Source organism: Centrocercus urophasianus, unplaced genomic scaffold (genome assembly GCF_019232065.1).
Source record: "Centrocercus urophasianus isolate 14NV4802_14NV808 unplaced genomic scaffold, USGS_Curo_1.0 seq_10, whole genome shotgun sequence".
NCBI lineage: Eukaryota > Metazoa > Chordata > Aves > Galliformes > Phasianidae > Centrocercus > Centrocercus urophasianus.
In genome coordinates this window covers 95,349,832-95,376,885 of record NW_024884142.1, presented here as the reverse complement: position 1 = coordinate 95,376,885, position 27,054 = coordinate 95,349,832, and the positions used below count along the sequence as shown (strand labels likewise).

The 27,054-nt window shown below is 37.0% G+C and overlaps 1 protein-coding gene across 1 annotated transcript in view; it reads left to right on the top strand.

Moving 5' to 3' along the window:
* LOC122161166 (WD repeat containing planar cell polarity effector) overlaps positions 1–27,054 on the top strand; it is a 137,745-nt gene that overhangs the window by 25,931 nt on the left and 84,760 nt on the right. The window contains exons 4-8 of the mRNA XM_042820356.1: positions 17,870–17,955; positions 19,537–19,581; positions 20,572–20,622; positions 22,868–22,938; positions 23,187–23,246. Of these exons, the coding sequence (XP_042676290.1) occupies positions 17,870–17,955; positions 19,537–19,581; positions 20,572–20,622; positions 22,868–22,938; positions 23,187–23,246 (313 nt within the window). The remainder of the gene's footprint in view (positions 1–17,869; positions 17,956–19,536; positions 19,582–20,571; positions 20,623–22,867; positions 22,939–23,186; positions 23,247–27,054) is intronic.

Genomic DNA, 27,054 nt, shown 5'->3' with positions numbered 1-27,054 from the left:
AAGGTTATTCTGAATCCCTGCAGCTCTAGTGTGTGTTGGACTCAGTCCTTATGGAAATAGCACGGTATTTTTAATTTGAAATGCAGGCATTTGAGAAGCATGGTGCACAGTCCTTGACCAGCACTAAGAACTGGGAAGCTTGGAACATCGAAAGTAAAAAATGGAACTTTTGTGGGCTTTACTTATTAAAACTGATTATTTTATTTTTACTGAGCAGTTACAAAAACCAAGGTGGTCAACATTTGAAGTTGTTTAAAAGAAAAAGTCCAGCAAAGTTTTAAGGAACCGAGCCACTTTTGCTGAGATGTTATCTCACTGTGCACCTCCAGAAAAGGAAAGGCAGCCTGGGGAAGGTACGTGTATTTCAGTTCACACGGATGGAGATTTGTGAAGTAACTGAAACTTCAAGTAAACATATAAAATTAGTAACGTGGTTTGACATCTGTAAACAGCAAGACTACCAGCCTGCCTGTAACAATAAATGGCAAGCTTGGGCACCAGGTGATGCATTTTTCTGACATGATAGCACCCACCTTTAATCTTTTAAGTAAACATTTTTTCAAGCCATGAATTTTTACAGGATATTTAATTTCTTTGAAAACAATGTAAAATACATATAGTTTAAGTTCCTCTTATCCAAACAGCTTACATCTGCTTTACAGACACTTATATTGACTTCAATCACATAACAGGTCTTCCCACAGTGGATGAATGTTTCTTTTACATGAAAACCAAGTGGAAATTAAAATAAGAATATACTTGCAGAGGTCGTGTGTAGGCAGTTCAGTTATAAATGCAAACTGGTAGAAAAGCAGATGAATCGTGTTTGAAGAGAAAATGTGCTCTCTTTTAAAATTCCGCTTTTCATCAGCCCTCGGTGATTGAGAGGAACGCAGTTGAAGGCAGCGTAAGGATGGAGAATTGGTGTTTGGAGCACTAGGTGGTGCCGTTGTGTAAAGTTGCATCCCGGTACGTTTCTGATAGCAGTGAAGGTGAACGCAGCATTTGGGAAACTCGTGAGAGATGTGGACAAACAAATTAACAGTGTGAAATGAAAGGCTTGTGATGTGGGATGAATGATTTCGTAACGCGCAGATGGAGCAGGAATATCTTGGGAAGGAAAACTCTGTGATAAATGGTATTATTTTGACTTAAAGTTGCCCAGAAAGTATTTGCTTTTTTTTTTTTTTCTTGTTATTTTTATCTTTTCCTTCTTTCCCAAAAAGGAATAGAGAACCTGACTCATAGTGTGTGAATCTAGGAGCCATCCCCTAGCAGCTTTATACTGTGGATGTATCAAAACAAGCTTCCCTCGTGTTACTTCAAATACACCCTAAACTGCCTTAGGATTAAAGCAATCATCTGTAATACAATACCTGTGGCTCATTGTTGATTGGCTCAAAACATGAAATACAGCTTTTTTTTTTTTTTTTTTTTTTCTGAACAGTCACTGTGTTTCCTTTGGTGTCTGCCTTCACCAAAATTCTGCATTCCTTGTCTAATCCTGAGATATTAAAATAATTAAGTAGGATAGTCACAGTTTCACTTAATTAAGCATAATTGAGGTTTGGGATACTTTGATATTAAAATTTAAAAAAGAAAGCATAAAAAATGGCTTTGCTGAGTGTATGCAGCATAACTTCTATATATTGCTGCCTGTTTTAAACAGTAAATGGGGAGCTTGCTTGCCTAAGGACAGTTAGACTGACCTGCTAACAACTTGTTTAGCCTGCTAGTCTTTATCAGGGAGTGTGTGCAACTCTGTTTATCGGACCTATGTGAAGAGTTAGCTCTCTAACCAAAGTAATCATTGTAATTGTAAAGATGTGCATATTTGATTACATCAGTGTTTATTCTTTTGGGAAAAGTGGTTGATAGAAAATAGTTCTGCAAGAGCCATTCAGATATTTTTGCTGTATGTAAATGATATATTATTAATTGATGAGGGAAATGCATTTATTCAGCGAATGGTACAGAATTGTTCCTATTGAGTCACATAAAATACGATTTCACATACTTTATTACTTAAATATGAGGTCTAATAATAAATTATGTGACCTAGAAAAACACCAAAGGGTTGGCATCAACTTTTAAATTACTTCTTTCCTTCTGACCAAGAACCTTGTTCCGTAATAATATCTTACACACAGAGTTGCTTTATTATAGATGTTGCATGTACTTTAACTGCTGTGCAAAGCACCTCTCCCATGTAATTACACAAACATATTCTTAGTTAATATGACTTGTGTTAGCGTGATCGAGCAATGGAATATTTTTTAGGTGTGTTTTGCAATTCTAAAAGAAGGCTGACAAATGAGGAACGTGGTTACTAAATATCACTGATCTCATGAAGAAATCTTTGTACAGGATGAAGGCCAGGACACTTACACAGACTTCATTGCAATCAATTGCCTTAAAATACCCTCGAACATCTGCTGATGCCGGAATTGCAGTATCCTGATCCTTAAGAATCTGTATGGAAAAGTATTGTTGGATATGAGGAGCACTCGGGGGAGCTGGAATAGTTTGCTTACTTCATGTGGGGCTTGACTATATCAAATTGAAATACCTCTACATATCTTCAGTGCACTAATGGTTTTTTGTGTTTCCTACTTCTGTGATTTAATCACAGGGAATACTGAAGATAGAGCTTATGCAGTATTATGCTGCTCCATTCCATAGTTTGAGTCAGTTGCTTTTTAAAACATTTGTGCATTTTTCTGTATGCCAATGCCTGGAATCCTTGCAGGAATTTTAGCTTGGAAATGGATGTGGCTCCTCTCCCTATGTCCATTAATTCTGTTGTTCCATTTTGAACTGCAGCAAGGCAGCACAGAGTATATATCATGATCATGCTAATCATTAATGCAAATAAGATTGTGCACGTGCATGTGTAGTCATGTAGAGAGATGGTTTTGGCTCTGTGATTTCATAAAGCTTTTGAAGTTGTGGCCGTGCAGCTAATGAAGGAGGAGGAGTGGGTAGATAAATAGAGTAGTTACTTCCCCAGGATATTTAGCTGAAGCAGCTGGATTTGGTAGAGTGCCACTTTGAAGGGTAGATCAGCTGGCTGCGTATAGGGAAGCTGGGTAATGATGCACAACTTGCTGACCAGTGGTAGAAGCAAGAATGCAGCAAGACATAGGCTGCTATCCATCTCCAAACTCACAGCGGAGCTGCCACAGTATCTAGATAGGGGAGCCCTTGACAGTGCCAGTAGGCATTTTGCCATCACTACCTGGAAGCTCGTTATGCTCACTTGATACCAGTCGGTTGCAAACGAGTTGAATATTGAGAAATCATCTGTTGAGACTGTTGGAAATGTCTGATGCTTTTAGGGAGGAGGTTGCTATGAAGTGCAGCAGTTTCATAAATAGAGTGTTCATCCTCCCTCTCCCATTGCCCAATGTAAACAGAAATGTTTGTGGGAAAGAATGCCTTATAGGATGCTACAATCGCTCTGTGTCACACAGACTTGAGCCCTCCAAGCTGCTTCTGCCAAACGTATCAATTAGGGGAGTTGCTCAGGGAAGAGCAGATGACACAACTTAGTCACTACAAGTAAAACCCCTGCACGGTGTCTTGATCGAGTATGTTATCCAAGGCAAGTTCAGAACACTACTGGATGAACCAAGAAGAGATGGCAGTGCTGCTGTTTGCCAGGATAGTGTCTTTGTGTAGGGGATGCAGCAGCCAAAAGGGGACACTAATCACTAGCGGTTTGGAAGGATTTGCTGGACCTGCAGGAGGCATGCTGAAGTCACGCTTTATCTTTGCCTTTTATTTTCTCGTGATCTGTACGAGTGAGGAAGACGTGGTTGCTGCAAAGGCTGTTTCTCAGTGTACTGAAAAGAGACGTGTCTGGTGACCGTTCAGTGCTTTAAAGAGAGAGGTTTCAGCGTGTCGGCAAAGTCCTGGAGCTGTGGAGAACGTACAGGTATGGGAATGAGACCTGCTCAGCTGTGAAGCGGTGCAGCGAGGGATGAAATGTGCCAAAAAGCTTGAAGAATGGGTAGGAATGTGTCTGAGTAAAGCCAGGAAACCAACAAACATCCTTTATAAAATTCTTCCTTTTCCAATAAAGATTATTTAAGGTGACATAAAACGTCAAAAATTCAGTACAATTAGAGTCTGAGAACATCACTTAGGGGAGGTCAGCTTAACTGCCCTGTTTGAATGTCTTTTTTTAGACAAGCCCTGTGTTCTGGTGGTTGCCCTTCCTCCCAGATGTATGGCTCCACTAGAGCCATACTCATTTGGCAGAGTTTTCCCATGACTGCTCAATAATAGTACAGAGGGAAACCCACAGAGAATTAATCCAGTCATGGCTGTGCTAATTTGCAAAGAAGTTAGTGAAAATAAAGGGAGTTTGTAATAAATGCAATATAAAACCTGTTTACATGACTGATTCTTCTCCCTACCCCCATCAGCCTGGCCTTACCTCATTCCAGATTCTTGAGTTCTAGCTGAAAGCATTTCTGTGATGAATGCTACCAGGAAAATTCCCTTTTTTCATCTTGGCTATGAAAGACTTGTATGAAAAACCTTTCAGTGGAAAGAGAGAATCAGCCTAAATGTGTTGCTACTCAAAAAAGATGGGTTTACAGGCAGTAATTTGGTGTTCTTAAGAGGGCTATGCATTTAATCTTCAATCTGCAAATGATTTTAAAAGTCTGCACATAAGCCAAAAGAAGTTTTTGAGTCAGAAGAAGAATTTTGACTCATAAGAAGTCAGAACGCACCATCTTCAGCTCTAGGTATAACCAGAAGGATTGCGGTCTTTTTGGAGGGATTTTTCATGACAATGATTTCACTGCACAATTTCAGGGGGCTTCTTCTATTTTCATTTAGCTGGCATGATATTTTCAGAGAGAACAAGTTGGTTTTTCAGTACTGTGTTCAGGGATGAAGTAGATTGTCCTCTTAGAGTTTGTCGTGCCAGCAGTCAATTTGGCTATTTCTAGGGATGATGCAGACAGCATGATAGCCATCTTCTTCCAGCCTGATCTCTGGGAATGCTCATTTTAAGATAAATCTCTATGTATGAATGGAATGTTACTGAAGATGTATTTCCCACATTTTAGCAACTGAATGTGGTTTGAAGCAGAGACTGGGTCACCTCTGAAATGCATCAGAAGCCTGGAAGAGTTTCAGTGAGCTAAAAAGTCAGCATAATTGTGTGTGTGCTTATGGGCAGCGGCAGACCTTAGATGAAGAAATTCTTGCCAATTCTTTTTGATGCATTAGTTTTCTGATTACTGTCTTTTCTAAAGAAATGTAGCTACAGATATTTGTTTTTATGGTAGAGTAATATTCAACCCACGCATTGTGTATTTACTGTGAGAGAAATCTGTATTATCTTTGTAAAATGCACAATTAGCTAAACTTGGTCTTCATGCAGTGAACGTGCACTTTGAGTAATCTTCTCATAGAAAGTAATGCAGACATTACACCCATTCTGATATGTAGAAGATGATCCATAGGGGGAAAAGATACACGTGCATAAGTCAATTATTTGAGAATCGAGCCCTTAATTTCTTCAGGCTTTGTAAAAAGAGTTTGGGCATCTGCACATATTTATTTTAGAGATATAGGGGTAAATCTTCAGCACAGAGCGTGGGGAGTTAACCACGGAACATTCATTAATGTTAATGGGATTTCTATGGCTAATTCCCCACACACTGGCTAAAAATTTAGCCCAAAGAGATTTGAAAAGTGATGTTGAGAAGCAGGTTGGTCGGTTAGCCTCATTACTTCCATGTTATTAACTGCTCTATCTTTCCCTGGCTTTGCATGAACACTAAGATATACTTAACAGTTAATAATAAAGGACTCTGTGTTAGATACAGATCCTAGTACGGAGGTACAATAATGTGGCTGTATGAGAAAATTTTAGAATACGCCTTTTGGGTATTTTCAGAAAAAAAAAACAACAGCAAAGCAATAGAACAGAAAGGAAAGAAAATACATTATGGTATGTTTTTAGACAGCAGAACTGGTTTGTATTGCTGGTGTCTTTAGTACACATTTAGCATAAATATGAATTATAATTAAAAAAAAAATTAACATTGCATTATTGGGATCTAAAGTCAGAGTTGACCAGCTCTGAGCAGGAAGTCATTGGACTGAATGACTTCCAAGTTCCTTCTAACCTAAATTATTTTACAATTTAGTATATAAATCATATGCTTAACGTGGCATTTCCTTAGCATCTTTTCAGACTGATTTTCTCTTGTAAAAGATAACCATATTTTATCTTAAAAGTCTGAAGGATGATTGGAAGCTAGGCAAACCTGAAGCAATATTTTACATGCAAATTAAAGAATATTGTTTTAAAAGAAAATCCAGGCTCTAATTTAAGCCTGTCAGATTTATGTTCCTGTTTCTTGTCGTGCTGAAGATGTGCAACAAAGATTGTGTGTGAAATGTAAACACGGGTGTGCATGCATATGTATGTGCACATTTGCATTTCCCTGGCATCTTAGCAGTTTCCCGTACTTTTTAGGGGACCTATTCCATTCCTTTAGCAGTTATTATTCAGAGCAGTCTGTAGTCAGCCGTTAGAGGGTGCTTCTGTGCCAAGGAACTCTCACTCCTTGAAACTCAATTTGCTCAACTTTAAGCATTTGTACTTTTAATTGGAGAGTCATTTGTTGTGTCCCAGAGTTATCCAGTTTCTTCTTTAATTTGACCAGTGCCGCTCTTGGGATTCAGAGGACTGAAATGAGGATAATTGCAGGGGGTAAAATGACTCAGAGCAACAAAAATTGTACATTTTATAATTGCTAATATAAAAACATAAGAAAACGTATAGAAACTCCATGCAAATGAAAAATGATACAGAGATGAACATATGTACTTTGCAGCTCTTGCTTACGATATTACTGCCCCTTCTAGAAAAAGGCTCATTCGTTGTAACTCCACTGCATAGAGTTGCAGTAGGAGTAGTAGAAGCTGCCAAAACTTCCAGAGGGCTTCCGTAGAACAATATCAAGGGATATGTAGGGGAACGGGCACGAGCTCAGAAAGGGAGTAGGGACAGAAGTCTTCTTTTCAGGAGTTTCTTAAGAAGCCATATAGCTTCCTAAGACTTTAACTGAAAGAGAAGCAAAATGTCCCCTCAGGCATAAGTATGAAAATTTGTATTGCATTTATGCATATTGGTATATTCACAGTACCATCTGTGTGTGAGGGGCTGCAGGTACTTCTGCCTCCAGTTTTGCATACACATCACTTACATATCTTTTTCTTGGATTGTAAAGGACTCTCTTCTCAAAATACATTGTTTACATTACGTGAACACAGATCTGTAAACAACATATTCCCTAACAACTTGGGAGTTTTAGTATTGGCATTTATATTTAAATATATGAATTTCAACATCAGTGCGTGTGTTTTGTGACACTGACATACCTTGTTAATAATAATTAGACTCTAATTTTCTAAGAGATTGTGCAATACCTATGATACCTACCTTTTAGATGTTCAAACGTGCACAATTTTTTCTATGGTACCTAAACTGTCTAGTTCAGACTCCAGTCAAAAGGTTTCTAGTTTGAGAGTAGATTCTAGATGGAAAAGGTAGTGTGTCTTCCTTAGGTATATCAAGCAACACACTAATTGGATGTTGTAGCATCTTGTTATTTCTATATAAAATTTGGGAGTTCTGAATGGATACACAGAGTGTGTTGATAGCATGAGAGTCCTTTAAAGACATTAAGCATCAAAGGTAACGTCACACATTGCTTAAAATGCAGTTGTTAATAGATTTTTCAAAAGGATTTTTAAATTAGACCTATGACAATTATGTAACAAGGCACTAAGGATTTTTAATGCAGTGCTCAGTAAACTAGCTCTAAGCTAATAAGTGTTTATTACTATTCTTGTTCTAAATTACAGTACTGTAAATATTTGCACAAAATGCTAATTTACTCTGTCTGCTTACCAGACTTGAACCAATCAGCCCAATAGTAGTGTTTCCTCTGAGTTGAGTGACAATAGTATCTAATTTTAAGCTACAGACTTCTGAAAAATTAGCTAGATAGATCTTTCTGCTGGAAGCATATCACTACTGGAGTTTGAAACAGATATTTTTTTAGAATTAGAAGTAGACAGGGAACAGTAACTAGTTAAAGTGGAAGCAGAAAGTCTGCCTAATCTTGTCTTTTACTAAGGTAATCACTGCTGCTAGTTAGATGTTTCATACTTAATAGTTTTAACAATTTTTGCAGGGTTAGTTTCTTCAGTAAACATTTCTTACGTTCTCAAGAGGTATTTCATAATACTTTTTGAAAAAACAGTAGCATAAATCACACAGAATTGGAAGGGGTCTCGAGATCATTGACTCCAATGCTCTTGCTAAATAATGTTCCCTTCAATAGGTCACACAGGGAGGCATCCAGAAGGAGATTCCATTACCTCTATGGGCAACCTGTTCAGTGCTCAGTCACCCTTACTGTGAAGAAGTTCTTCAGCATGTTAGTATGGAACTTCTTATGTTCAAGTTTTAAGCCATTGCTTCTTGCCCTATCACCACACACCAATGGGAAGAACCTGGCCTCATCTAATTGCCTCCCACCTCCCTTTAGATATTTATAAACACGAATCAGTTCCCACCCCTCAGTCATCATTTCCCCAGGCTGAACAGACCCAGGTTACACTGCCTTTCCTAATAAGGGAGATGCTCCAGGCCCTTTATCATCTTTGTGGCCCTCTGTTGGACTCCTTCTAGGAGCCTGAAGCCTAGAAGCACACCACCAATATCGTGAAAAAAGAAGCAGTCTTTTCTATGGGAAACTGCTTCATATTCCTCTTTGTAATTCATGTACACATGCGAGCTATTGGTCATTTCTGAAGTATTGACAGTTGACATAAATTGTTTTATGTTCAAAGAAAATAACAAAATATGTAAATTTGATATGTACATTATCTTACAGAAATTAAGAACTACTAGCCTACAGAGTCTCATGTATTCTCTCAAGACATGAATCTTGGAGTGGTGAAAGAAATTGCTGTGATGTCAGTACTGACATCTAGCATATCAAATAAAAATACTGTTATTCTTTGTTTTTCAGATGGATGAAGCTGGTCATAATATCATATCTCGCAGTTGTCATTCAGTGGTGACTGTGTTACTGGTCAGAGGAAAGTCTTCCCTAGGAAGTGTTGGATCCTGAAACACAATTTATCTTTACAGTTGATTCTCAAATTCACAGGGATGGCTCTGGATGTTAGTAGATCTGTTGTCTTTTTGTTGTATGACAAGTTAGCGACCAGAACTGTTTTAATTAGTAGCAAAAGACAATTCCAGGTACCTTGTTGACAGTATGTCTTACTTTGCAGCCCTAATCGATAGAACAAAGTTGGGCTTGAGCTTCTGGCCCTTGATATGCTTATATCTGGATCCCCTAGATAAGCAAAAGAAAAAAGGTTTATTCAGCCCATTATTTTTTCTCTCAAGCATGTATTCTTGGATGACGCTTAACCACTGCAGGAGCCAAACACAGCCATGTGGCTGCCCATCTTCTAGAGAGCAGTCTGTAAGAGAAGCTAATGATGGTGAGAAAACTGGTGAATAAATGTAGCATCACTGGTTGATTCCATTTGACAGGGAATTTTTCATCTGTTTGTTTATTTTTTTTGGTAGCTGGCTTGCTTAACTCTTGTTTATTGTTGTCAAAACAATCCCTTTGGCTTTTTTGTCCCTCCCTCTTTCCTCTCTTTCCCATCTTGCTGCTGTTTGTGTTTCTCATACCGCATGGTTTACCTGTTTCATTGGTGTTTTTTAATAAGATAAATTTCTGAAACTAGCTCCACCTACAACCAAACATTTTACTCATGGGTCTCTCATGCGGTAGAGCAGTTCCCAGTTCAGTGTTAAAATCCATGTACCTTTTATTTTATATACAACCCCACTGCTCAACAATTTCAAATGTGATTATGGAACGTTTAAACAAATGCATTTTTTCTTCAAAGTTATTTTTCCGAATGCATATCTGTGTAATTAAAACTGAACATAAACTGCACTGTAGCATTGCAATCAGGAATTAATTATTGTAAATGAAATTTTCATTTTTTGTCTTTCCTTACTGCTAAGGTGAGTATGGCTTAAAATTGAAAAATATTGGTCCTTTTCATAGAAACCTGTTTGAAGATCATAAGGGAGAACAAAAGAAGAAAAGCTTTTTGTTTGTGTTTGCAATCAAATCTTTCTTAAAAGGAAGTCTGGCACACAGGCATTGTAGTTTTTGTAATGTTACATTGAAGAAGGCAAGATACAAGTCTCACTGGATTAGCTGGAATTCAAGTGTAGCTGAAAAGCCATTTTTAAAAACAAATGCACTGAGCTAACAAGAAGCTCAATGAGCCTCACAAATGGTTATTCAAAGGTGATTTTCAAATATTACCAAAGCTTATTTTATTGCTTGACTAATTTATTGCTTGCAAGAAATGAAAACGGAAAGAGAATGTCATCATACAGGCAATTGAAAATGACTGAAATGGCTAAACATTCTGGAAAGGAACACCAAAAACATATTTATAGATGTTAAGTATCTAAGCATAATCAGTGTTTGTTCTAGTAAGTTTATACAGCTCATACAATGCACTCAAATGATATTTCTATTTTTAAGACAGCTTGCAGATTTGCAAGATTTGTGAATCAAATAAATGTGTTTACCAATGTGCTTATGAAAATTCTGCAAATAAATACTCAGCATGCATGCTATAAAATGGTACAGGCCAGAGCTGTACAGTTCAGTGAGAAAATTGCATGAATTATGTGACATTAAAGAAAAGGAAAACTAAGTAGATGTTGATGCTACATTTTGGTGCCACACTGACTCACGTCCTCAGGAATCATAATAGTAGTTTGATAGCGAAATCTGAAATACTGCATAAAAGTATAAAAGAATGTTATTTGCTTAGGTGCAAGTACAGTTAAAATTCAGATTGAACTATATTCAACTCATTGCTTTGGGCTTAACTATGGCTTTGCTCACTGTTACAAACAGTAGCAGTTTATACAGTGTGACCAGATGATGAGCTAAAGAACCCATTACTAATTTATAATCCAAACCCACGTTCACATTTTAAGGACCTGCTGTTCCTTCCTTGCAAATAGGAGTTGCTGCAATGGTAGTGCAGGGGAGCGAGGACTTTGCCTGCTCTTGAATAACGCGCAGGTCCTTTCGCCTATTGGCACTTGTTTCTGCTTAGCTTAAAAAATAGAGATTTTATCTTCTCCTTCCATTTACAGTAAGATATCGCTACTGTGAAATTTTGTGACCTACTGACCTTAAGTACTGAAAAATAGCTTTATTTACAACAACAGTCACTATCTAAAAGAATAGCGTAAAACAGTTTGACATTTAATACTTCTGTAATTACCTTATGTCAGATGTCAGCACTGGATATCTGTGGTTTGGATCACTTATCTACTATCTGGTTTATATAAAAGCCTTCAGGGTCTTTATCAAAATGTGTATATGAACTTTTCACTCTAAGGAGTAAAAACCTGGGTCAATTATATCTATTTTCTGTGACCTTCTTAACTTTTCACACCACTCTGACAGAGTTGTTACAGATCGTAATACTTGCCTGTAGTATCAATTGGAGAATGATTGCTAGCTTCATTAATGTTATCAGAGGTGTGGCTGATACATAAACTAAATATCTTCTTGACAAATGGCATTACCTCCCTCAAATTCATTCTACTTCACTGTTGTTCCTCTTATCTGTTCAGTGAATCAATTGCTGTCTTTCAAAAGAATGCCCCAATAATATAAATAGGAAGTGTGTTTCTGAAGGGAGGAGGGAGATGGTAGAGTGATTTGGGCAGTAAGCTAGAATTTACCAAGTCAGAACTTAATTTCACATCCTGTCGTCATCATATTGGGTCACAGCTCAGCAAAAATTGTGCTTGGGTTCTAACAACTGAACAAGCAATTAGATGGCAATGAAATACCCGTGTAGATTTCACAATCTACGCGTGTAGATTTTCTGTAGTGTTTCCTTGAGCTTCAGCACCCTCTATCTAGTAAGCACAAAACAAATTGTTAGCTTCAGTCATGGAGGATGAATGGGACAGCTGTCTCTCATCCGACAATTCACATCCTGAGCAAGAGCCTGCATGGCTTTTTGGCCATACACAGCTGCTCTGTTTCAGAATAATAATATCTCCAGAACTTGTTTAACATAAATTAATTCTGGCTACATTTTTTAAATGTAAGCTACTTATTGACATAGTACTACTGAGAGCTTTGCCAAGGTGACCGATTCAGGATCAGCACCTCAACATTTTTAATGCAATGGAAATATTATGTATTAAGTTAGGGCCAAGGCAGTTGTTGTAGAAGTAATGTTAACTAATGACAACTGGAAATTAAATATTTGTTCTGCTTTACAGCATTTACAAAATTTCAGTGTGTTATGATACATCAAATAGCCTCAATGTTTTTAAGGTGCTGTTTATATGCCTTGAAGGATGAAAATTCAGTAAATATAACTAATTGTCATTGCAGAAAGGGTTGTATTTAGTCTCATAAAACAGAAGAAAAGCCCTCATAAAAATTAATTCAAGGAATCCTGTTACAACTTCACTGTATATGGGAATTAGTTTACAATGTATAATTTTCATGCCAGAATTCTTGAGTTATCAGATAACGTATTTCCTTTCAATGGTTGTTCTGCAAGCCCTATTTAGGCCTTTTTACAATAGAAGTTTCACTGTGTATTTCACTACAGAGTGATGATCTGTGTGTTGTTCACCCATCTACCAAATAGTTTTCTTATTTAGACTGGGGAAGTTAGCCTAAGGAAAGGAATTTGCTTCATTCATGTGTTTCACAAAGAAAATGAACTCAGTCGTCGATGTCCGCTGCGTTAGAGAGAAAGGCATAACAGCAGTAAATATTTGCATTAAAATTTATGATAATTGAACAACTTGTCATTCGTATAAGCTGAAAATATGTTTAAACAAATATTGTAATATGAGTCATTATGCACTGAGAAGATTTATAAAAGCAGGCCTGTATTTTTACTTCTTAAATTGGAGTTAAAATTGAGCAGAGGGCCTGATTTTCATTTATACTACAAAATCTGTTCTTTTCTCAGTGGAAAAGTGGTTTAAGGGAGAAGTAAATAAATATAAAAATGGAGCTCATTATGTTGTTAAGAGAGCAAAAAACTCAGGCAAGGAGTTTCAGTTCCAGGTTGTCAAGATAGTGGTGCTGAGAAGAGGTTGGCCTGGGCTCAGCAGAAGTTGCAGCAGGCAAGATGAATTAAGAAAAAAGTACAAAAAGATCAGCCTGTGTCTGCCTCCGAAGAGGAAGGTGGCATATTAAAGCTAGGAGTTGGAGAAACTGGAGAGCTGGTTGGTGAGATACCAGCAGAACGGGTTGGGAGATGTATAGTTATGGGTGTTGACACAGGAAAGGATGGAGACAGCCAAAGCCAGTTTCATACAAATAATTACTGTAAATTTTACGTAGCTAAAAATGTTTTAAACATAGTGTATTTTACTTGATACGCTTTATACAAAGAAATTATATCTACTCAAAGTGTACAGAAAATAGCTACTAATCAAACATACCTAGTTTGATGTAAGCTTTATCTTACAGAGTCAAATATGCCTGTGAATCGTATCAGCGCTGCAGGGAATTTCTCTCCTTGGTGAAGGAGGAATTTGTCATGAAAGGGAAGAAAAAGCAGGCAGTGATTTCTGTTCCAAATATTATATCATGGAATCATAGAATAAGTTGTAGGGTGACTTGGTGACTTATCTTGTTGAGCATTTCTTGTTCAAGTTACAAATTGGTTATAGAGTAATGAATGAGCTGTAGTGATGCCAGAGAGACAGTGCTAACTTTTAAAAGGGCAGGCAATGGGAGGCAAAAGTAAAAGGGCAAGGGCAATCTGTTCTGAAATCTAAAAATAGTAGGTTTATTGTGTAATTAACCTGTAATTAATATATATACATAGAATTTTTTTTTCCTGGAGTGCATTTTTAAAGGTTTTTTTTTTTTTCCCCTCCAAATTAGCTTTCTATTTTACCTGTTTCTGGGTGAAACAGGCTGTCCTAAAACACAAGGAGATATTTGAGTGGAACCCATGTGTTTCTCTCTCACTGTGAATGCTGGATTTCTGACAGCTTCCCTGGAAGGAGCACATTGTTACCAAAGGCTATTGCGTAGCCTAGTATGATAGAATGATAGAATTACCAAGGTTGGAAAAGACCTCTAAGATCATCCAGTCCACCTGTCCACCAATCACCAATATCACCCAGCAAAGTGAGTACCTGTCCAAGCCACAGGCTGCCAGCTTCTCCAGGAGATTACTGTGGAAGACAGTATTGAAGGCTTTGCTGAAGCCCAGGTAGAATACATCAGCTGCCTTTCCCTCATCCACCAGGCAGGTCACTCAATATGAGGTTGGTCAAGGAGGACCTGCCCTTCATGAACCCATGCTGGCTGAGCCTGATCCCTCGATTGTCCCTCACATGGTGTGTGATCTCCTTCAAGGTGAACTGCTGCATCCTATCTGGCACTGTGGTCAGACCTGTAGTTCCCCAGGTGCTCCTTATGGCCCGTAGGGGAGTGACACTGGCAAGCCTTCAATCCTCAAGAACTTCTCTGTTTGACCAGGAACTGTGATAGACGATGCAAAGCGGCTTGGCTATCAGCTCTGCCAGCTCTCTCAGCACCCTTGGATGGATCCTGTCTGGTCCCATGGACTTATGGCAGTCCATTTGGGGTAGCATGTCTTTAACTGCAGTTGCAGCCTTTACTGTTGGCGGGGCTTGGAACAATGTTGGAACAATGTATGTGCCTGTGGCACATAGATGACAAAATGCAGATAGCCTGTTGCAGTCAGCATGTCGTGTTCTCAACAAAATATTCTGAGGGCCTCATTCTTGTGAAATGGGCATTGCCTTCCACAAGCATCTGCTTTGCCAAGTAACTGTGCTCTGAATATCCCACGCAGGGCATAGTTCCTAATTGTTTGGCACAGCAGCAGTTAAACTGAAGGTGTCAGGGTGGACCCTTGATATCAATTTCAGCATTTGTTGATGTTACAGAGTGACCAGGTGCTTATTTTCTGTATCAGTGGTTAGAAAAAAGATTTATTAAATTGGGCTTTTTTTTTTTAAACAAAATGATCTGAACACTGATAGTGGAGCAGACAAACCATCATAGAACATCTCCATTTGTCAGTAAGCTTTTTGCAGCCACCAGAATATCTCTGCCTGTTTGTGGAGGTGCTGTGAAAGCAGTCAGTGTTGCATGAGCCAGAGAAAGAATCAGCCGTTAAACTGAATTCCAGTTTTACCCTAACAATAGATTAATTTTAACCTATTTTTCCTAATTTCTACTCAGTTTTAAAAGAAGGATGTGGATTTCTTAAAGCTTCTTTATGTTTTCGTGCTTAACTGTTTTTCCAGCAGCAAACAGCTCACTGTCATCTCCATTGTGCTGGAAAATATTGATGTGGTAAATGGTGATCTGTGATTGCTTAACTTTGAAAGTCAGTGTATATTCCATCAAAAAGATCTATAAGAAAATTAATTCATCTGAATCAAAAAACGACTTTAAAATGTACTTGTTACTGAAGCAATTTCTCTGTAAAGTATAAACTGAGGATATTTCAGATTAGGATACTGATGGACTGGACCAGTATTCTGGAGGAAGATGGCTACTTTCAGTGACACAACATCAACCAGCATTCAAATAATTAGCTGATTTGGGAGTGCTTGAGGTCCAGAGAAAGGGAGAAGCAAAAAGATAAATTCAAGGACTGGTTATTTGGCAAAATCTCTTTTACTTCTTTAGAGATGCAGGGAATTTTTCTTAATCTGGGATATTCAGTACAGAACTGAAATGCAGATTTTAAGAAGTCTGTGTTTTTTACATTTTAATACAAGGCTTTTATAAAAAATTTACAGGTACAATTTTTTTTTTTTTTAAAGTATGTGTTTGAAGAATGAATATTTGAATTCATTGGAATTCATAATTCATTCGGTGTCCATTTGAAAGCTTCCCTGTATTTTTGGAGGATTTCCCCTGTGACATTGACATCAGTGAAGGAATTAATGCTTGAAAGTCTTTCTGGGGGGAGCAACAATAGAAACATCCCATGATGTCAACTTATATAAGTTTTGGAGTTGTTTTGGGAAGTTATGTTAGATTATTTGTTGTGCTGAAGTATCCTAGACTTGTCTTCTCTGCAGTTATACCACCTTTCCAGGTGAACAGATCATCTGCCAATCAAGGCTTTTTTTTTTTTTCTTTTCATTTTTTCTTAGTCAAACCATGATAGGATTTGGAGTAGTTCACTCAATTCAGTGACTTTTTATTAGTGAGAGATCTAATCAAGATCCCTGGGCCCTTGGGGAATGTAAGTTTTGTTTCACTTTCTAAGAAAGGAAAGAAAGTGAAATCAAATCAGAAAATTATAATACACAATCTTCTTTTACAGTAGTCCACATGAAAAACAAGGGGTTGTCCTCATCCATATTTATACCACAAGTGGTTCCCATGTTCAACAGACTACCACGCTGCTAATCTCTTTGCATTTTTTTCCAAATCTCATTCTCACCCAAGGTGAAAGTATATTCCATTCACTAGATGTGCATTGTGAGCTATTTTTTTCTTTCTTTCTTACAGGACTATGGGATTTAGTAAGTCAGCAAGACTTTTTGTACATTTGGGGATCAGTGTAAAGAAAATACCATTTCCGCTTGCTGCTATTTCAGTGGATTAGGCAGTGCATCAAAACATACATATTAGCTTCAGTTATAATACCTCAAGGTCTCATAGATTTGCTGGGACTGTGATAGTTTCCTTGATGCTACCTGAGATCCTTGCACATATTTCTCATCATAGCACTGTTGACAGAACTGTCTGGTAGTCTTTATGTGATGAAGTTACAGACTTCATCGCAGGAGTTCTGCAGTTGTGTTCTAATTGGTTCATTTCTCAACGACTGAAAATCTGAATGTTGTTTAAGTTGTACTAATAGGAAAGAAATGAAGATAAAAAGAAAGTTCCAAGAAAAAAGTTGAAGTGCAGTATCATTCTAGCAGTGGCTCTGAAGTGCGTTGTGTCTTGGTAAGCTTCGCTTCCAAGTCCAGCTTTCAGTGGATTCTCAGGTTTAGCAAAAGTAACCAAAGTAATTGGTCTATGTGCCTACTTGAGCCCTAAGGGAAGTTACTATGCAGGCAAGTCTATTAATTGTAGCATCTGAGAAGATTGGAAATGCTCCATTGAAATACAACACATCCTCTAGAAAGAATAGCCAGATGGATTGTTCAACAAAGCAGAGCACAGTTTAAAACTGTAATCTATGTGCGTAATTTTTCTATGTTTGTGTTTTCCTTCATGTCTGCTGTTTTGTCAGTCTTGATTTCATGTGCTTTATTTACAAGGACATCTGTTTCATGACTATATTGATATTTCCCTATGTACAATGTCTGAAAAAATGAGCCCCAGAGGTCAAATTTTCGTAAGAGGAAGATCTTTAAGTAATGGCTTCACTTTTCCATGTTTCAAGGTAATAGCTGTAGAGTAAAGGTAGATTATAAAGTGTATATGAGAAGCATCAAGCACAAAGCTACTCTCTATGGAAAGAGCAACTCTAACTTCAAGCAGATGTTGATTTGTCTCTGTATACAGTGGTTATGTATATGCATGTCCTCTTATTTTGTTCTTTCTCATGCATCGTTCATTTTATTGTTGTTAAAAACTACAACTTAAGTACAACAAAACAGCATCAGTGGTTGATTCTTCCAGCAATTCTTTTCCAAAATAACTGGTTTTGTTGGTGATAGATAGTAATTAATTTGTTCTTGCATTTTCTTTCCTTTTTTTCATAGTGCTAGGGCTCCCATCTGCCATCAGATGACTTTCTGCCTGACTGAGCTGCACCTGTGGTCTTTGAAGACTACCTTACATATTAGTGGTGAGCTGTTACCTGTTAATAAAACAAAATAGCAAAGCCTGTTGATGAATATTAAATTGATATAAAATTCTGAATACTTAAATGAAGTAGGTTTTAAGCTTAGGAGAAAGAAAATTAGAAAGCAAGATTATGTTTGGACTTAGTTTCTCTGCTTATCTCATTGTAGAATTGGAGCATCCTTTCAACTCTGAAATGTTGAGATTATATTTAACTGGTTGCCTTTTCACTTTTGGGAAGCTATACCCTACTCGACTTTAAGCTTCAGCATAGTAACTGATTTGGGTGAATGAAGATCAATAGTCAACTTGATTTGCAGTGGCATTTTGATTTGTACTTAGTATGAAAATAAGAAATTGCTTCATGTTCCAGGTATTTTGCATGATTATATGAAGCCTTGTACATACAAGGAAACACTAGTATTATTAATTGATTATTCTAGGAGACACTAAACTATTTACCAACACTTCATTCACCTTGTCTTACTATTGCTAAAGTAAAAAAAAGAAACAAACAAACCCTACTGAGTTATAAATGGATCATATTATTTATGACACTTCATGCCCACTGTACTGTGTTTTCACTGAAAACCGATCAAGTGTTATTATCATTCAAATATTGACTCATGTGCCATAGCAACCTGTCTGTGTGTGAGAACTGTTCTGGTTCTGTAACAATTATATAAGTGTGTGGGCATACTGTACCTATTTTCCATCTTTGACATTGTCTTCCTACATTTCTGCACATGAATTTCTCCCCATAATGTCTTTTGAGTTTAGAATGCATTTAGAATGACATGCAGTGTCAAATAAATTGTTTTAAAACACTGCAGATTTAAGTCAGACTTAGATCTATTGGTGGAGCTTGCCATGGTATACCTAAGTATTTGGCAGTCAGCCACATTAGAAGCTGGCTTGCAGTCTTATGGTAGCCCAAGCATCCAAATTTCTTTGCCATGGAACCTGGAGGACAGAGGGAGATGCTCTGGGTAAGTGCACGCTTGTGTTTGATGCTGATAGGCTGTTGGTATATAGCCAGGGCTTGCCCTAAGCCATAGGAATAAATACATGCTTTTGCATCTAATACAACAGTAGGCAGTAATACCTATAGATCAATATTGGATCCTTTGGATAGGCAGCTTCCTGAAATCCACAAATGTTAAAAAAAAATATTACTGTTGACTTCAACTTGCCTCAGAAAACATTTCTTGTTATTCTAAGGTACAGTCTGCATTTACCTGTGTTTCTTACCTTTTGTTGTGAAAGAACACAAAAGATGGTCATTAGGAAAGTGGTTAAAAAACACTTTTAAGTGTTGGCAGCTGGAAGAGAATCAAAGCATATGTGAAATGACAGCTGCAAACAAATCTAAGGACCTGGCATGTGCTCCTTCAGCCCTAGCTTGCTGATTCTTGAAACTCCAACTGGTATTCAGAGTATATTCTGCAGTTTTTCCACTCTGGCTTGCAATTTAAGTACTTTGCTCCAGCTTGCTTGAATTGTGATGCTGAACTTTGCTTGCTAAGTTATGTTTTGTTTCCAGTGTCACATCAATAACTAACTGTATTTCTATTTGATTATATAGATGAAGACATTGGGGTACATCAGTACTATGACAAGAAAGAGCCAGGTAAAATAAACACCCATAACTAAAACTAAACAGGGCTTCCAGATGTTCAGGGTTCTTTGGCAGAGGCAGTTCACTCTGAAAACTTCCGTTTTGAATTTCTGATCTGTGCCTCTGTATTTCTATGAAGTAGGCATGAGTAGAGACTCATTTATCCAAGTTACTTCAGAGTATTTAAAAACTCTTTACTGAAAAGGAAAAAAGAAGGCTATGGGAAAATATCTACATAACAATGTATTGTGTGTAATTTAATATCTCTCCAATACAAATAAAATTATAAAAGACAAGCTTTGTGCCATCAAAACCTTATTGGGATTTTGTATTTTGTTTTTATATTCTGTTTCTGTGTTCCTTTCACCTATTGCAGAATGCTAAGGCACTTCTCAGACACTGTGCTTCACTGGGCATGCAGGTGCTGGCTGTTGCAGGAATTCGGGATTTGCTGCATCCCAGTAGAGGGCATCATGGATGCACGAGTGCTGGTCTGGCCTCCTGCAGCCCTCGCTGCTATCTGAAATAGCCATTTCAGAGTGAATGATCAATTTTCTTTATCTGATTAATCCTGTTAATCCTGGAAGTTTCACGATGGGCCAAAAGGTCTCTTCAGCTGGAATTGCTTCCCATTTGCAGCCAGGTTGGAGTGGAAGCTTGTGTGGGCATCCCTGGGCTCAGTGTGGTGGGTCACCCGCTGTCTCTGTGCCTCTGTTGATAGACCGACTCAGCTGCTCCTCTGTGTTCAGTTGCAGCTCACTTCACTATCTGATGAGAGTGGAGGCTCAGTAATACTGGCCCACCTGTTGGGCCTCATAAGCCTTTCTTTCACTGCAAATTTAAGATATCTGACTTAAGAGGTGAAAACATCAGGACTGTCTTTATTTTTTTTTTGTAAATTTCTGTGTTTTATCACAATATGTGACTCCTCTCTAATATTAATATTTGCTGACAGCAGTTGTAAGGATTATCGTGCTTCTTTTCATCTGTTCTTTTCTCTAGGATCACAAATGAAGCATGGGTATTTGGAAGACAAGCAAAAGCTAGCAGAATGTAAGGATGTTTTCTCAGTTTCTTGTTAGAGTAAGACAAAATTATTGTTTTGTATTGATGATACAACTGGAAAAACTTAAAATAATAATAATAATGTCAGGCTGTTTCCAGTGTAACTTTGTGTCTGTGCCATTTTGTCTCTGCATTACTAACAAAACAATAGAAAAGTTGTAACTACTCCTTCCTGGCACATTTGTGTTTTGTCTTGGTCTTTTTTCTGTTTCACTGAGGTTAGTAGTGTGCATTGCTTCTCAAATTCATTATCAAGAGAAGTCACAAAAATGAAAGTTATCCAGCATATGAACCTAAAATATTTTCCAACTTAGCTTTTGCATCAAAGCACCAACTGCCTCAAAACTGAAAATTATAGCTAAAATATTTTCATCCAAAATCAACTTGCAGGTTAATAACCAGCTGTCTTCATAGAACATTTTTAGCTTTGAAACATGTACATGGTTCCTGCATTATCAATTTAAAAACAGTTCAGTTTATTAAGTTTATCAGTTCAGTTTTTTAAGGCAAAGTGTGCTCTGGAAAGAGGAGTTATTTGCAGCACCATAAGTTAGGTTTGAAGCAGGATGAAACCCTGCTGGAGATGGTTATAAAGGTGCACACAGCTGCGTGGTAAATCTATACCTGCTATGGAGGGTTGTGTGTCAGAATCAATACAGCTCTGTAAAGGTGGGGAGGGTTTTAAGCAGGGAGGAGCATAATGGATTTACATCCCTTGTGCTTCATGTAGCATTATCGAATAGGCGCTGGCTGTATGAAAAGAAGCAGGCTCAGATAAATCCAGTTATACAGAAACCTCAAGCATGCAAAAGAACACAAGCTACTACATCTTGTGGTTGTAAATATTGGAGTGGCCTAAACAGAAAACAGAACAGACATTTCTTCAGGAGGAGTGCTGGGTAACTTTATTCATGGCTGCTGATTTGTATATATATAATTTAGCATCCGTACAGGCAATTTCCCATTTTGCATATGTGGATACATATTCCAGTATTTATGAAGGCAATTATTGAAAATGTGATCTTACATGCCTAATTAATATTATCGTAACAGTTCCACCAACGCTGGCTTTTGTCCAATAAAATACAAAGAGAAGTTGTATGTTTGTGTGCTTTTGTTGATAGATGAAATCCTTTTTTTTTTTTCTTTTTTTTTTTTCCCCCCACTCTAGAGCACTCTTTTTGTAAGCTCCTTTTTGCAGAGGAGTTTAAACACTACTGTTACGTTATTCAGTCTGGAAGTTGGTGTACAAACTGACAGCTCAGAGCTCAAAACTTTTAATCAAGTTTCCCTTAAATGCACTAGATTTTAAAAAAAAAAAGGTGTGTTCTAATTTCTCATGTTGTTTATTGTGTACTCAAGAACAGAAAACTGCTCACTTTTAAATAATGCAGTTTCACAAGCCTGATTCTCAGCCATGAATCGAGCCTAGTGATACGCAGCTGCAGGAAGCTTTGCCTCCTGTTTTCAGTGTTTATGTATTACCCCCCAATTTTCAAAATATTTTGCTAAATATTAATAATTTTTGTTAAAGGACTGTGGAAGTCACGTGGTTTCTGATTTCCTTGACTAGGCGGATTCTTAGGAACAAATTTTCCAAGAACAAATCCTGTAAATAACTATACTCCATAATATAGCCTATAGTGTTCACAGTTACCTGTTGTTAATACCTCTATATATGCATATATTCATGCATAAATGTTTTGCAGACACATCAGTGCCTGCTTTTTGAAATTGGCAACGAAATGTTAGTTCTAAAGAATAGCACCTGTTGAAGATTTGGTAACTTGAATCTGAGTTAACATACTGACTATGAGATGCTTTCTCATTGCAATTGCTTAGCAGCTGAGCAGGATATTCCATCCTGAGAGCTTTGTGCACAATTGCTACGGTGAATTCATAGCCAGTGTGGATATTTTATGCTAACTGTTCCTACAGTAGAGCTTTTCAAAAGGAAATCACTTAACAATAGAAACCATAGCCATTCCCTTCCAGTTATAGGTAAGTCTTGTGTTTAGGGTATCTCCTGGAAAACCCAGTTTATATTTCCACAGCAAAAGAAGTTCAACTTGTAGAACTTTTATTATATTTAATGACTGTTTGCATGCGCACATGCATGTGCACACACTCACGTGTGTGTGTGTGTGTGTGTGTGTGTATATATATATATATGTATGCTCACCTATACATAATTTTTCTTTTAAAAACCTTTTTTGCCTCTTTCATTTGCCAGCTCGAGATTACCCTTGGATACTGAAAAACAAAAGACCGGAAAAACTGCGAGATACACTGAGGGAGGTTGAGGTATATTTCAGAACTTTCAAAAACGGTAACAGATGATCTGGTTTTCAAACCCTTTCAACAGCTTTAATTTTCATCAAGATCCAACTGTCCCTGTGTTGATAAATGCGCTTTTGTCTGGCGGGTGGTTCCACAACCACTGGATCTTTGTGTGGCATACTTCATCTGTAAACTTGAAAATCCAAAGTAGGTTAACTGATATTGGCAATGCATACTGCCAACTCCATTCTCTGTTTTTTGTTGTCCTTTAGGACTTAATGCAAAATGGTCGATGTGTGCTGAGCAAATGGAAGAACAAATGTATCTGCCAGGTAAAATGTTTTGACTAGGTCTTACAGTGTTCATTCAGTGAAGCTGAACATGCATTCAGTGATGGATGAGATAGCGTTAACATGTTAAATAATACTGAAAGTCATCGGGGTTTTTAATGTATGAGGCTCTTCTTACCTAGATTGTGTTTATTTAAGTTCCTAATATGAAACAGATATTACAAAGCAAAAATCTGGGTTTTTTCACAGGAGAAATTATATGAACGGTGCCTGATTCTGTAAGAATTTATTATGGGGGAAAACTGAAAGCATCCTAAACCTTGGAAAAGCAGGCTAAGAGAATGATTACAATATATAGACAAGTCTGGAATCTGTTATATTACATTTTTTATCCTAATTACTTACATCTCTGTTATGAAGTTTTTTATTTTATGCTTAAATAGTATGGGAGGGAGACTGTAAGCCTAAGCTAGCTAAATAAAGTAACGGAGCAGAAGATATTGTGATATGCAGCGCATGTATATATGTTCTCTGTCTACCTAAGTTGCATGTTTGTATACAAAAAATAACTTTTCACATCCTCATTAACATGAAGTAGTAGGATAGGTGGGAGACTGGCACATTAAGCATATGCTTTAGCTTCTTAATCAAGAGTTTGCTCTGACAGACATCTGTAATATACAGAAGTTCCTACAGATTTCATTGTTTATGAGGAACGTGCGTGTTTAAAGCTAACTTTGCATTGTAGATACGTGTTACTGTTTGCAAAGGAAATCGAGTTTTAACTTTCATCCTTTTTTAGTTTCGTAATTTTTTTTTTCTAATCCAAGTAGTTTCAAATGGAAATCAACTGGGTGACTGTTAAATATTTGAAAAATAGTGCTGAAATTCCTGAAAAGTCTTTAGGAGCAGCAAGGTTTTTCTAAGCACCTGACACATCACGTGCTATGAAGTCTTTTTGTATCAGTAATAAGGATGTTGTTGTCTAAGCCTATCAGATCTTATCATTAACAAATGTATATAATTCGTATACAGATTACGTATTATTCATCAGTGAACGTTAATCTTCTAGAATGGATTGCATATTAATTGCATGCTAATTTATATGAATTTTTTTTCTGTTGTTATTGTTCTGATTAGAAAAGGAATGTGGTTAAGAAATACTAAGTCAATTAGCTGTAAGTGTGTTCATTTGCTTGTCAGTTTGCTGTCTCTTCATTTGCTTTCCCAGTCCCTTTTGCTATCATTTTCCTTCTCCTCCCATCTCTATATATGCGTAGACCTGCATCCCTTACCAATGCACACTTTAGAACAGCGCACTTCTTGCCAAAATTTGGTTGTTCTTTATTACATCTCTATTTGACAATCAGTTGTGTATAAAACACTATTTTTAAATTTAACATCCTCTAAATGATTTCAGGCCTAGATAAACAAAGAGCAGACAATACAAGTTAACTTATTAGTTGTTCATAATGAGAAATAAGAGAGATGGCTCTATATTGGATTGAATCGTATAAAGGGATAGAACATAAAAAATTGAGTAATTTTAAAAGATTTTAAGATGACATTTATAGTAGGTAGCCAGAGTTAAAGTTACAGATAAAAATCCTATTCATCTCTTTCTCCTTAAATTTTACTTTTGGTTTCTCAATCACAGGATAAAATATTTATAATATAGTAATGACTTATAACTGAACTCGCCAACAGCATTTATAATTTTCTGCCAAAACCATGATGGTATTCCACCTTGTCTTCTTCAGTAATATGAAAATAATGAAAATAAAAATATGAAAATAAAATATGAAAAATCAATAGTTCGGAAGGATCTTGATTAGAAAACCTGTCTTGTATCAGTGGTTGTGTTTGCACTGCTCATTTGCCTTTGAACATTCGTGCAGGAAAAAAAAAGTCACGTTTTGAAATTCTGAAAAAGAGTTTATCCACTCGTTTTTTTTTAATTTAGAACAGGAGACTGATTCACTAGAAATGGTGTGATCCTTACAACAGCACAAATGTATTCACATTCTGCTTTGGATAGATACCAGAGCAGCTGTTCATGGAAAAAGGAGAGACCATGTTTGCATTAACTTTCAAGTGTAGTAGAAAACAACAACCCGGAAAGCATGGAATAAACTGGTCTGTCATAATTTTCAGTGTTTTGGGCTAAGTTTGATACAAATGAGTGGTGAGGCCCTGGAACCGGCTGCCCAGGGAGGTGCTTGAGTCAGCATCCCTGGAGGTGGCCAAGAGATGTGTAGATATGTTACTAAGGTACATGGTTTAATGGGTATCATTGGAGGATGGTTGGGCTGGATGAACTTGGAGGTCTTTTCCAACCTTAGTGGTTCTATAATTCTGTGATTTGAATTCTAGCATCTTCATTTTTTTAGCTCTCCATTCTATGACAGTAGTGTAATGCCAAATAAATTCTATAGTAGTAATTAAAATAATTAATTTATATTAATTAATTATTAATTATTTTATATGTATATAATTAATAACAGCTGTTTCTCTTGACAATATTTGTTCTGTGCATCTGAGTCTGCTGTATCTCTAGCTGAACCAGGAAGCGTTCCCTTTCCTTTGTAATGAAGATATGCTATGTGAAAACTCAGTGGTCACTGTATCTTTAGTAAGACAGAATGAATAGAAGGAAAAAAAGTTAACTGAAAGGAGATAGGATGATAGCAATACTGTAAAAAAAAAAAAAAAAGCACAGGACTGCTGTTAGAGTGCTTTCTGGAACCTAAAAATCACTATTACTAATCCCTCATTGCCTCCTCCAAATCTTCTAGCTTCTAAATAGCCCGCAGGCAAAAATTACAGTCTGTAAATTTAAATGTGCATCTTCTAAAAGTGAGTTTGCATGTAATGACCAATTAGCCTTCACTGAAAAATATAGTTAGCTTGCATGCAGATTATGCTTTGTATGCATGGGTTTCTCAAAATTGGCTCTTGTAGATGAGTTTGCCTAGAACTACTACTAAAGCTGTACTGTCCCAGCTTTACACCTTTCTTAATGTTTCATTTTATGCATCAACATTTCTCCTATTAATTTTTTGTGCACAATCAGTGTATTGCTAAAGAAAATTTATTGACCTTTATTTTTTTGCAGTCTCCAGTCTTTATTCAGGTAGTGCTTAGAGCTTCTGAAATAGAAAGTGTGCCAGTTCATGTAAAAATAGCCTGGACCGTATAGAGATTTTTTTCAAGGAATTTACACTCCTATTTAAAAGAGCTTAGTTGAGCCCTAAAGGGCTGAGCTCTTTTCTTTAACTTCATTGCTACTAGTTCTAGTAGGATCTGAATGCACACCATTTCTTTACAGTACTTCTGAACCCCAACTTTGATGACCTGTGATGAGCTGCTGAAATAATCCTGTAATCTTCTGTTAGCTGGTGTCAAAAGAAAGTAAACAGACCATAAAAGAAGTGTGACAGAAAAAAGACAAGAGGCCTTTACAATAAAAGGGCACTGTATTGTTTATAATTAAATTGCTTTTCCCTGTCTGAAAGTAATAATCTAAGGAATTAACTTTATCAATACTTTCAAGTATAGCTTGAAGAAGTTCTGATTTCTTCCCTTCCATGGTCTCCTCTAATTCTTTGGAATGTTTTTTAGTTTTACCACAAAGTCATGAAATTAGTCCTATGAAATAATGCTGTTGATTCAAGTTTGGTTTAACAACATAGGGTTGTAGAAATTAGTATGCTGTAGCTGAAATATTTGTTTTCCAACTTTTTTACATTTGTATATCAGTGTAGAATTGAGTACATGCTAACAGAGAATTGTTTTACTTTATAAGTAAGTGCCAAGCAGTGGATGTGAATCGTATCAGTTACCTGCTAGT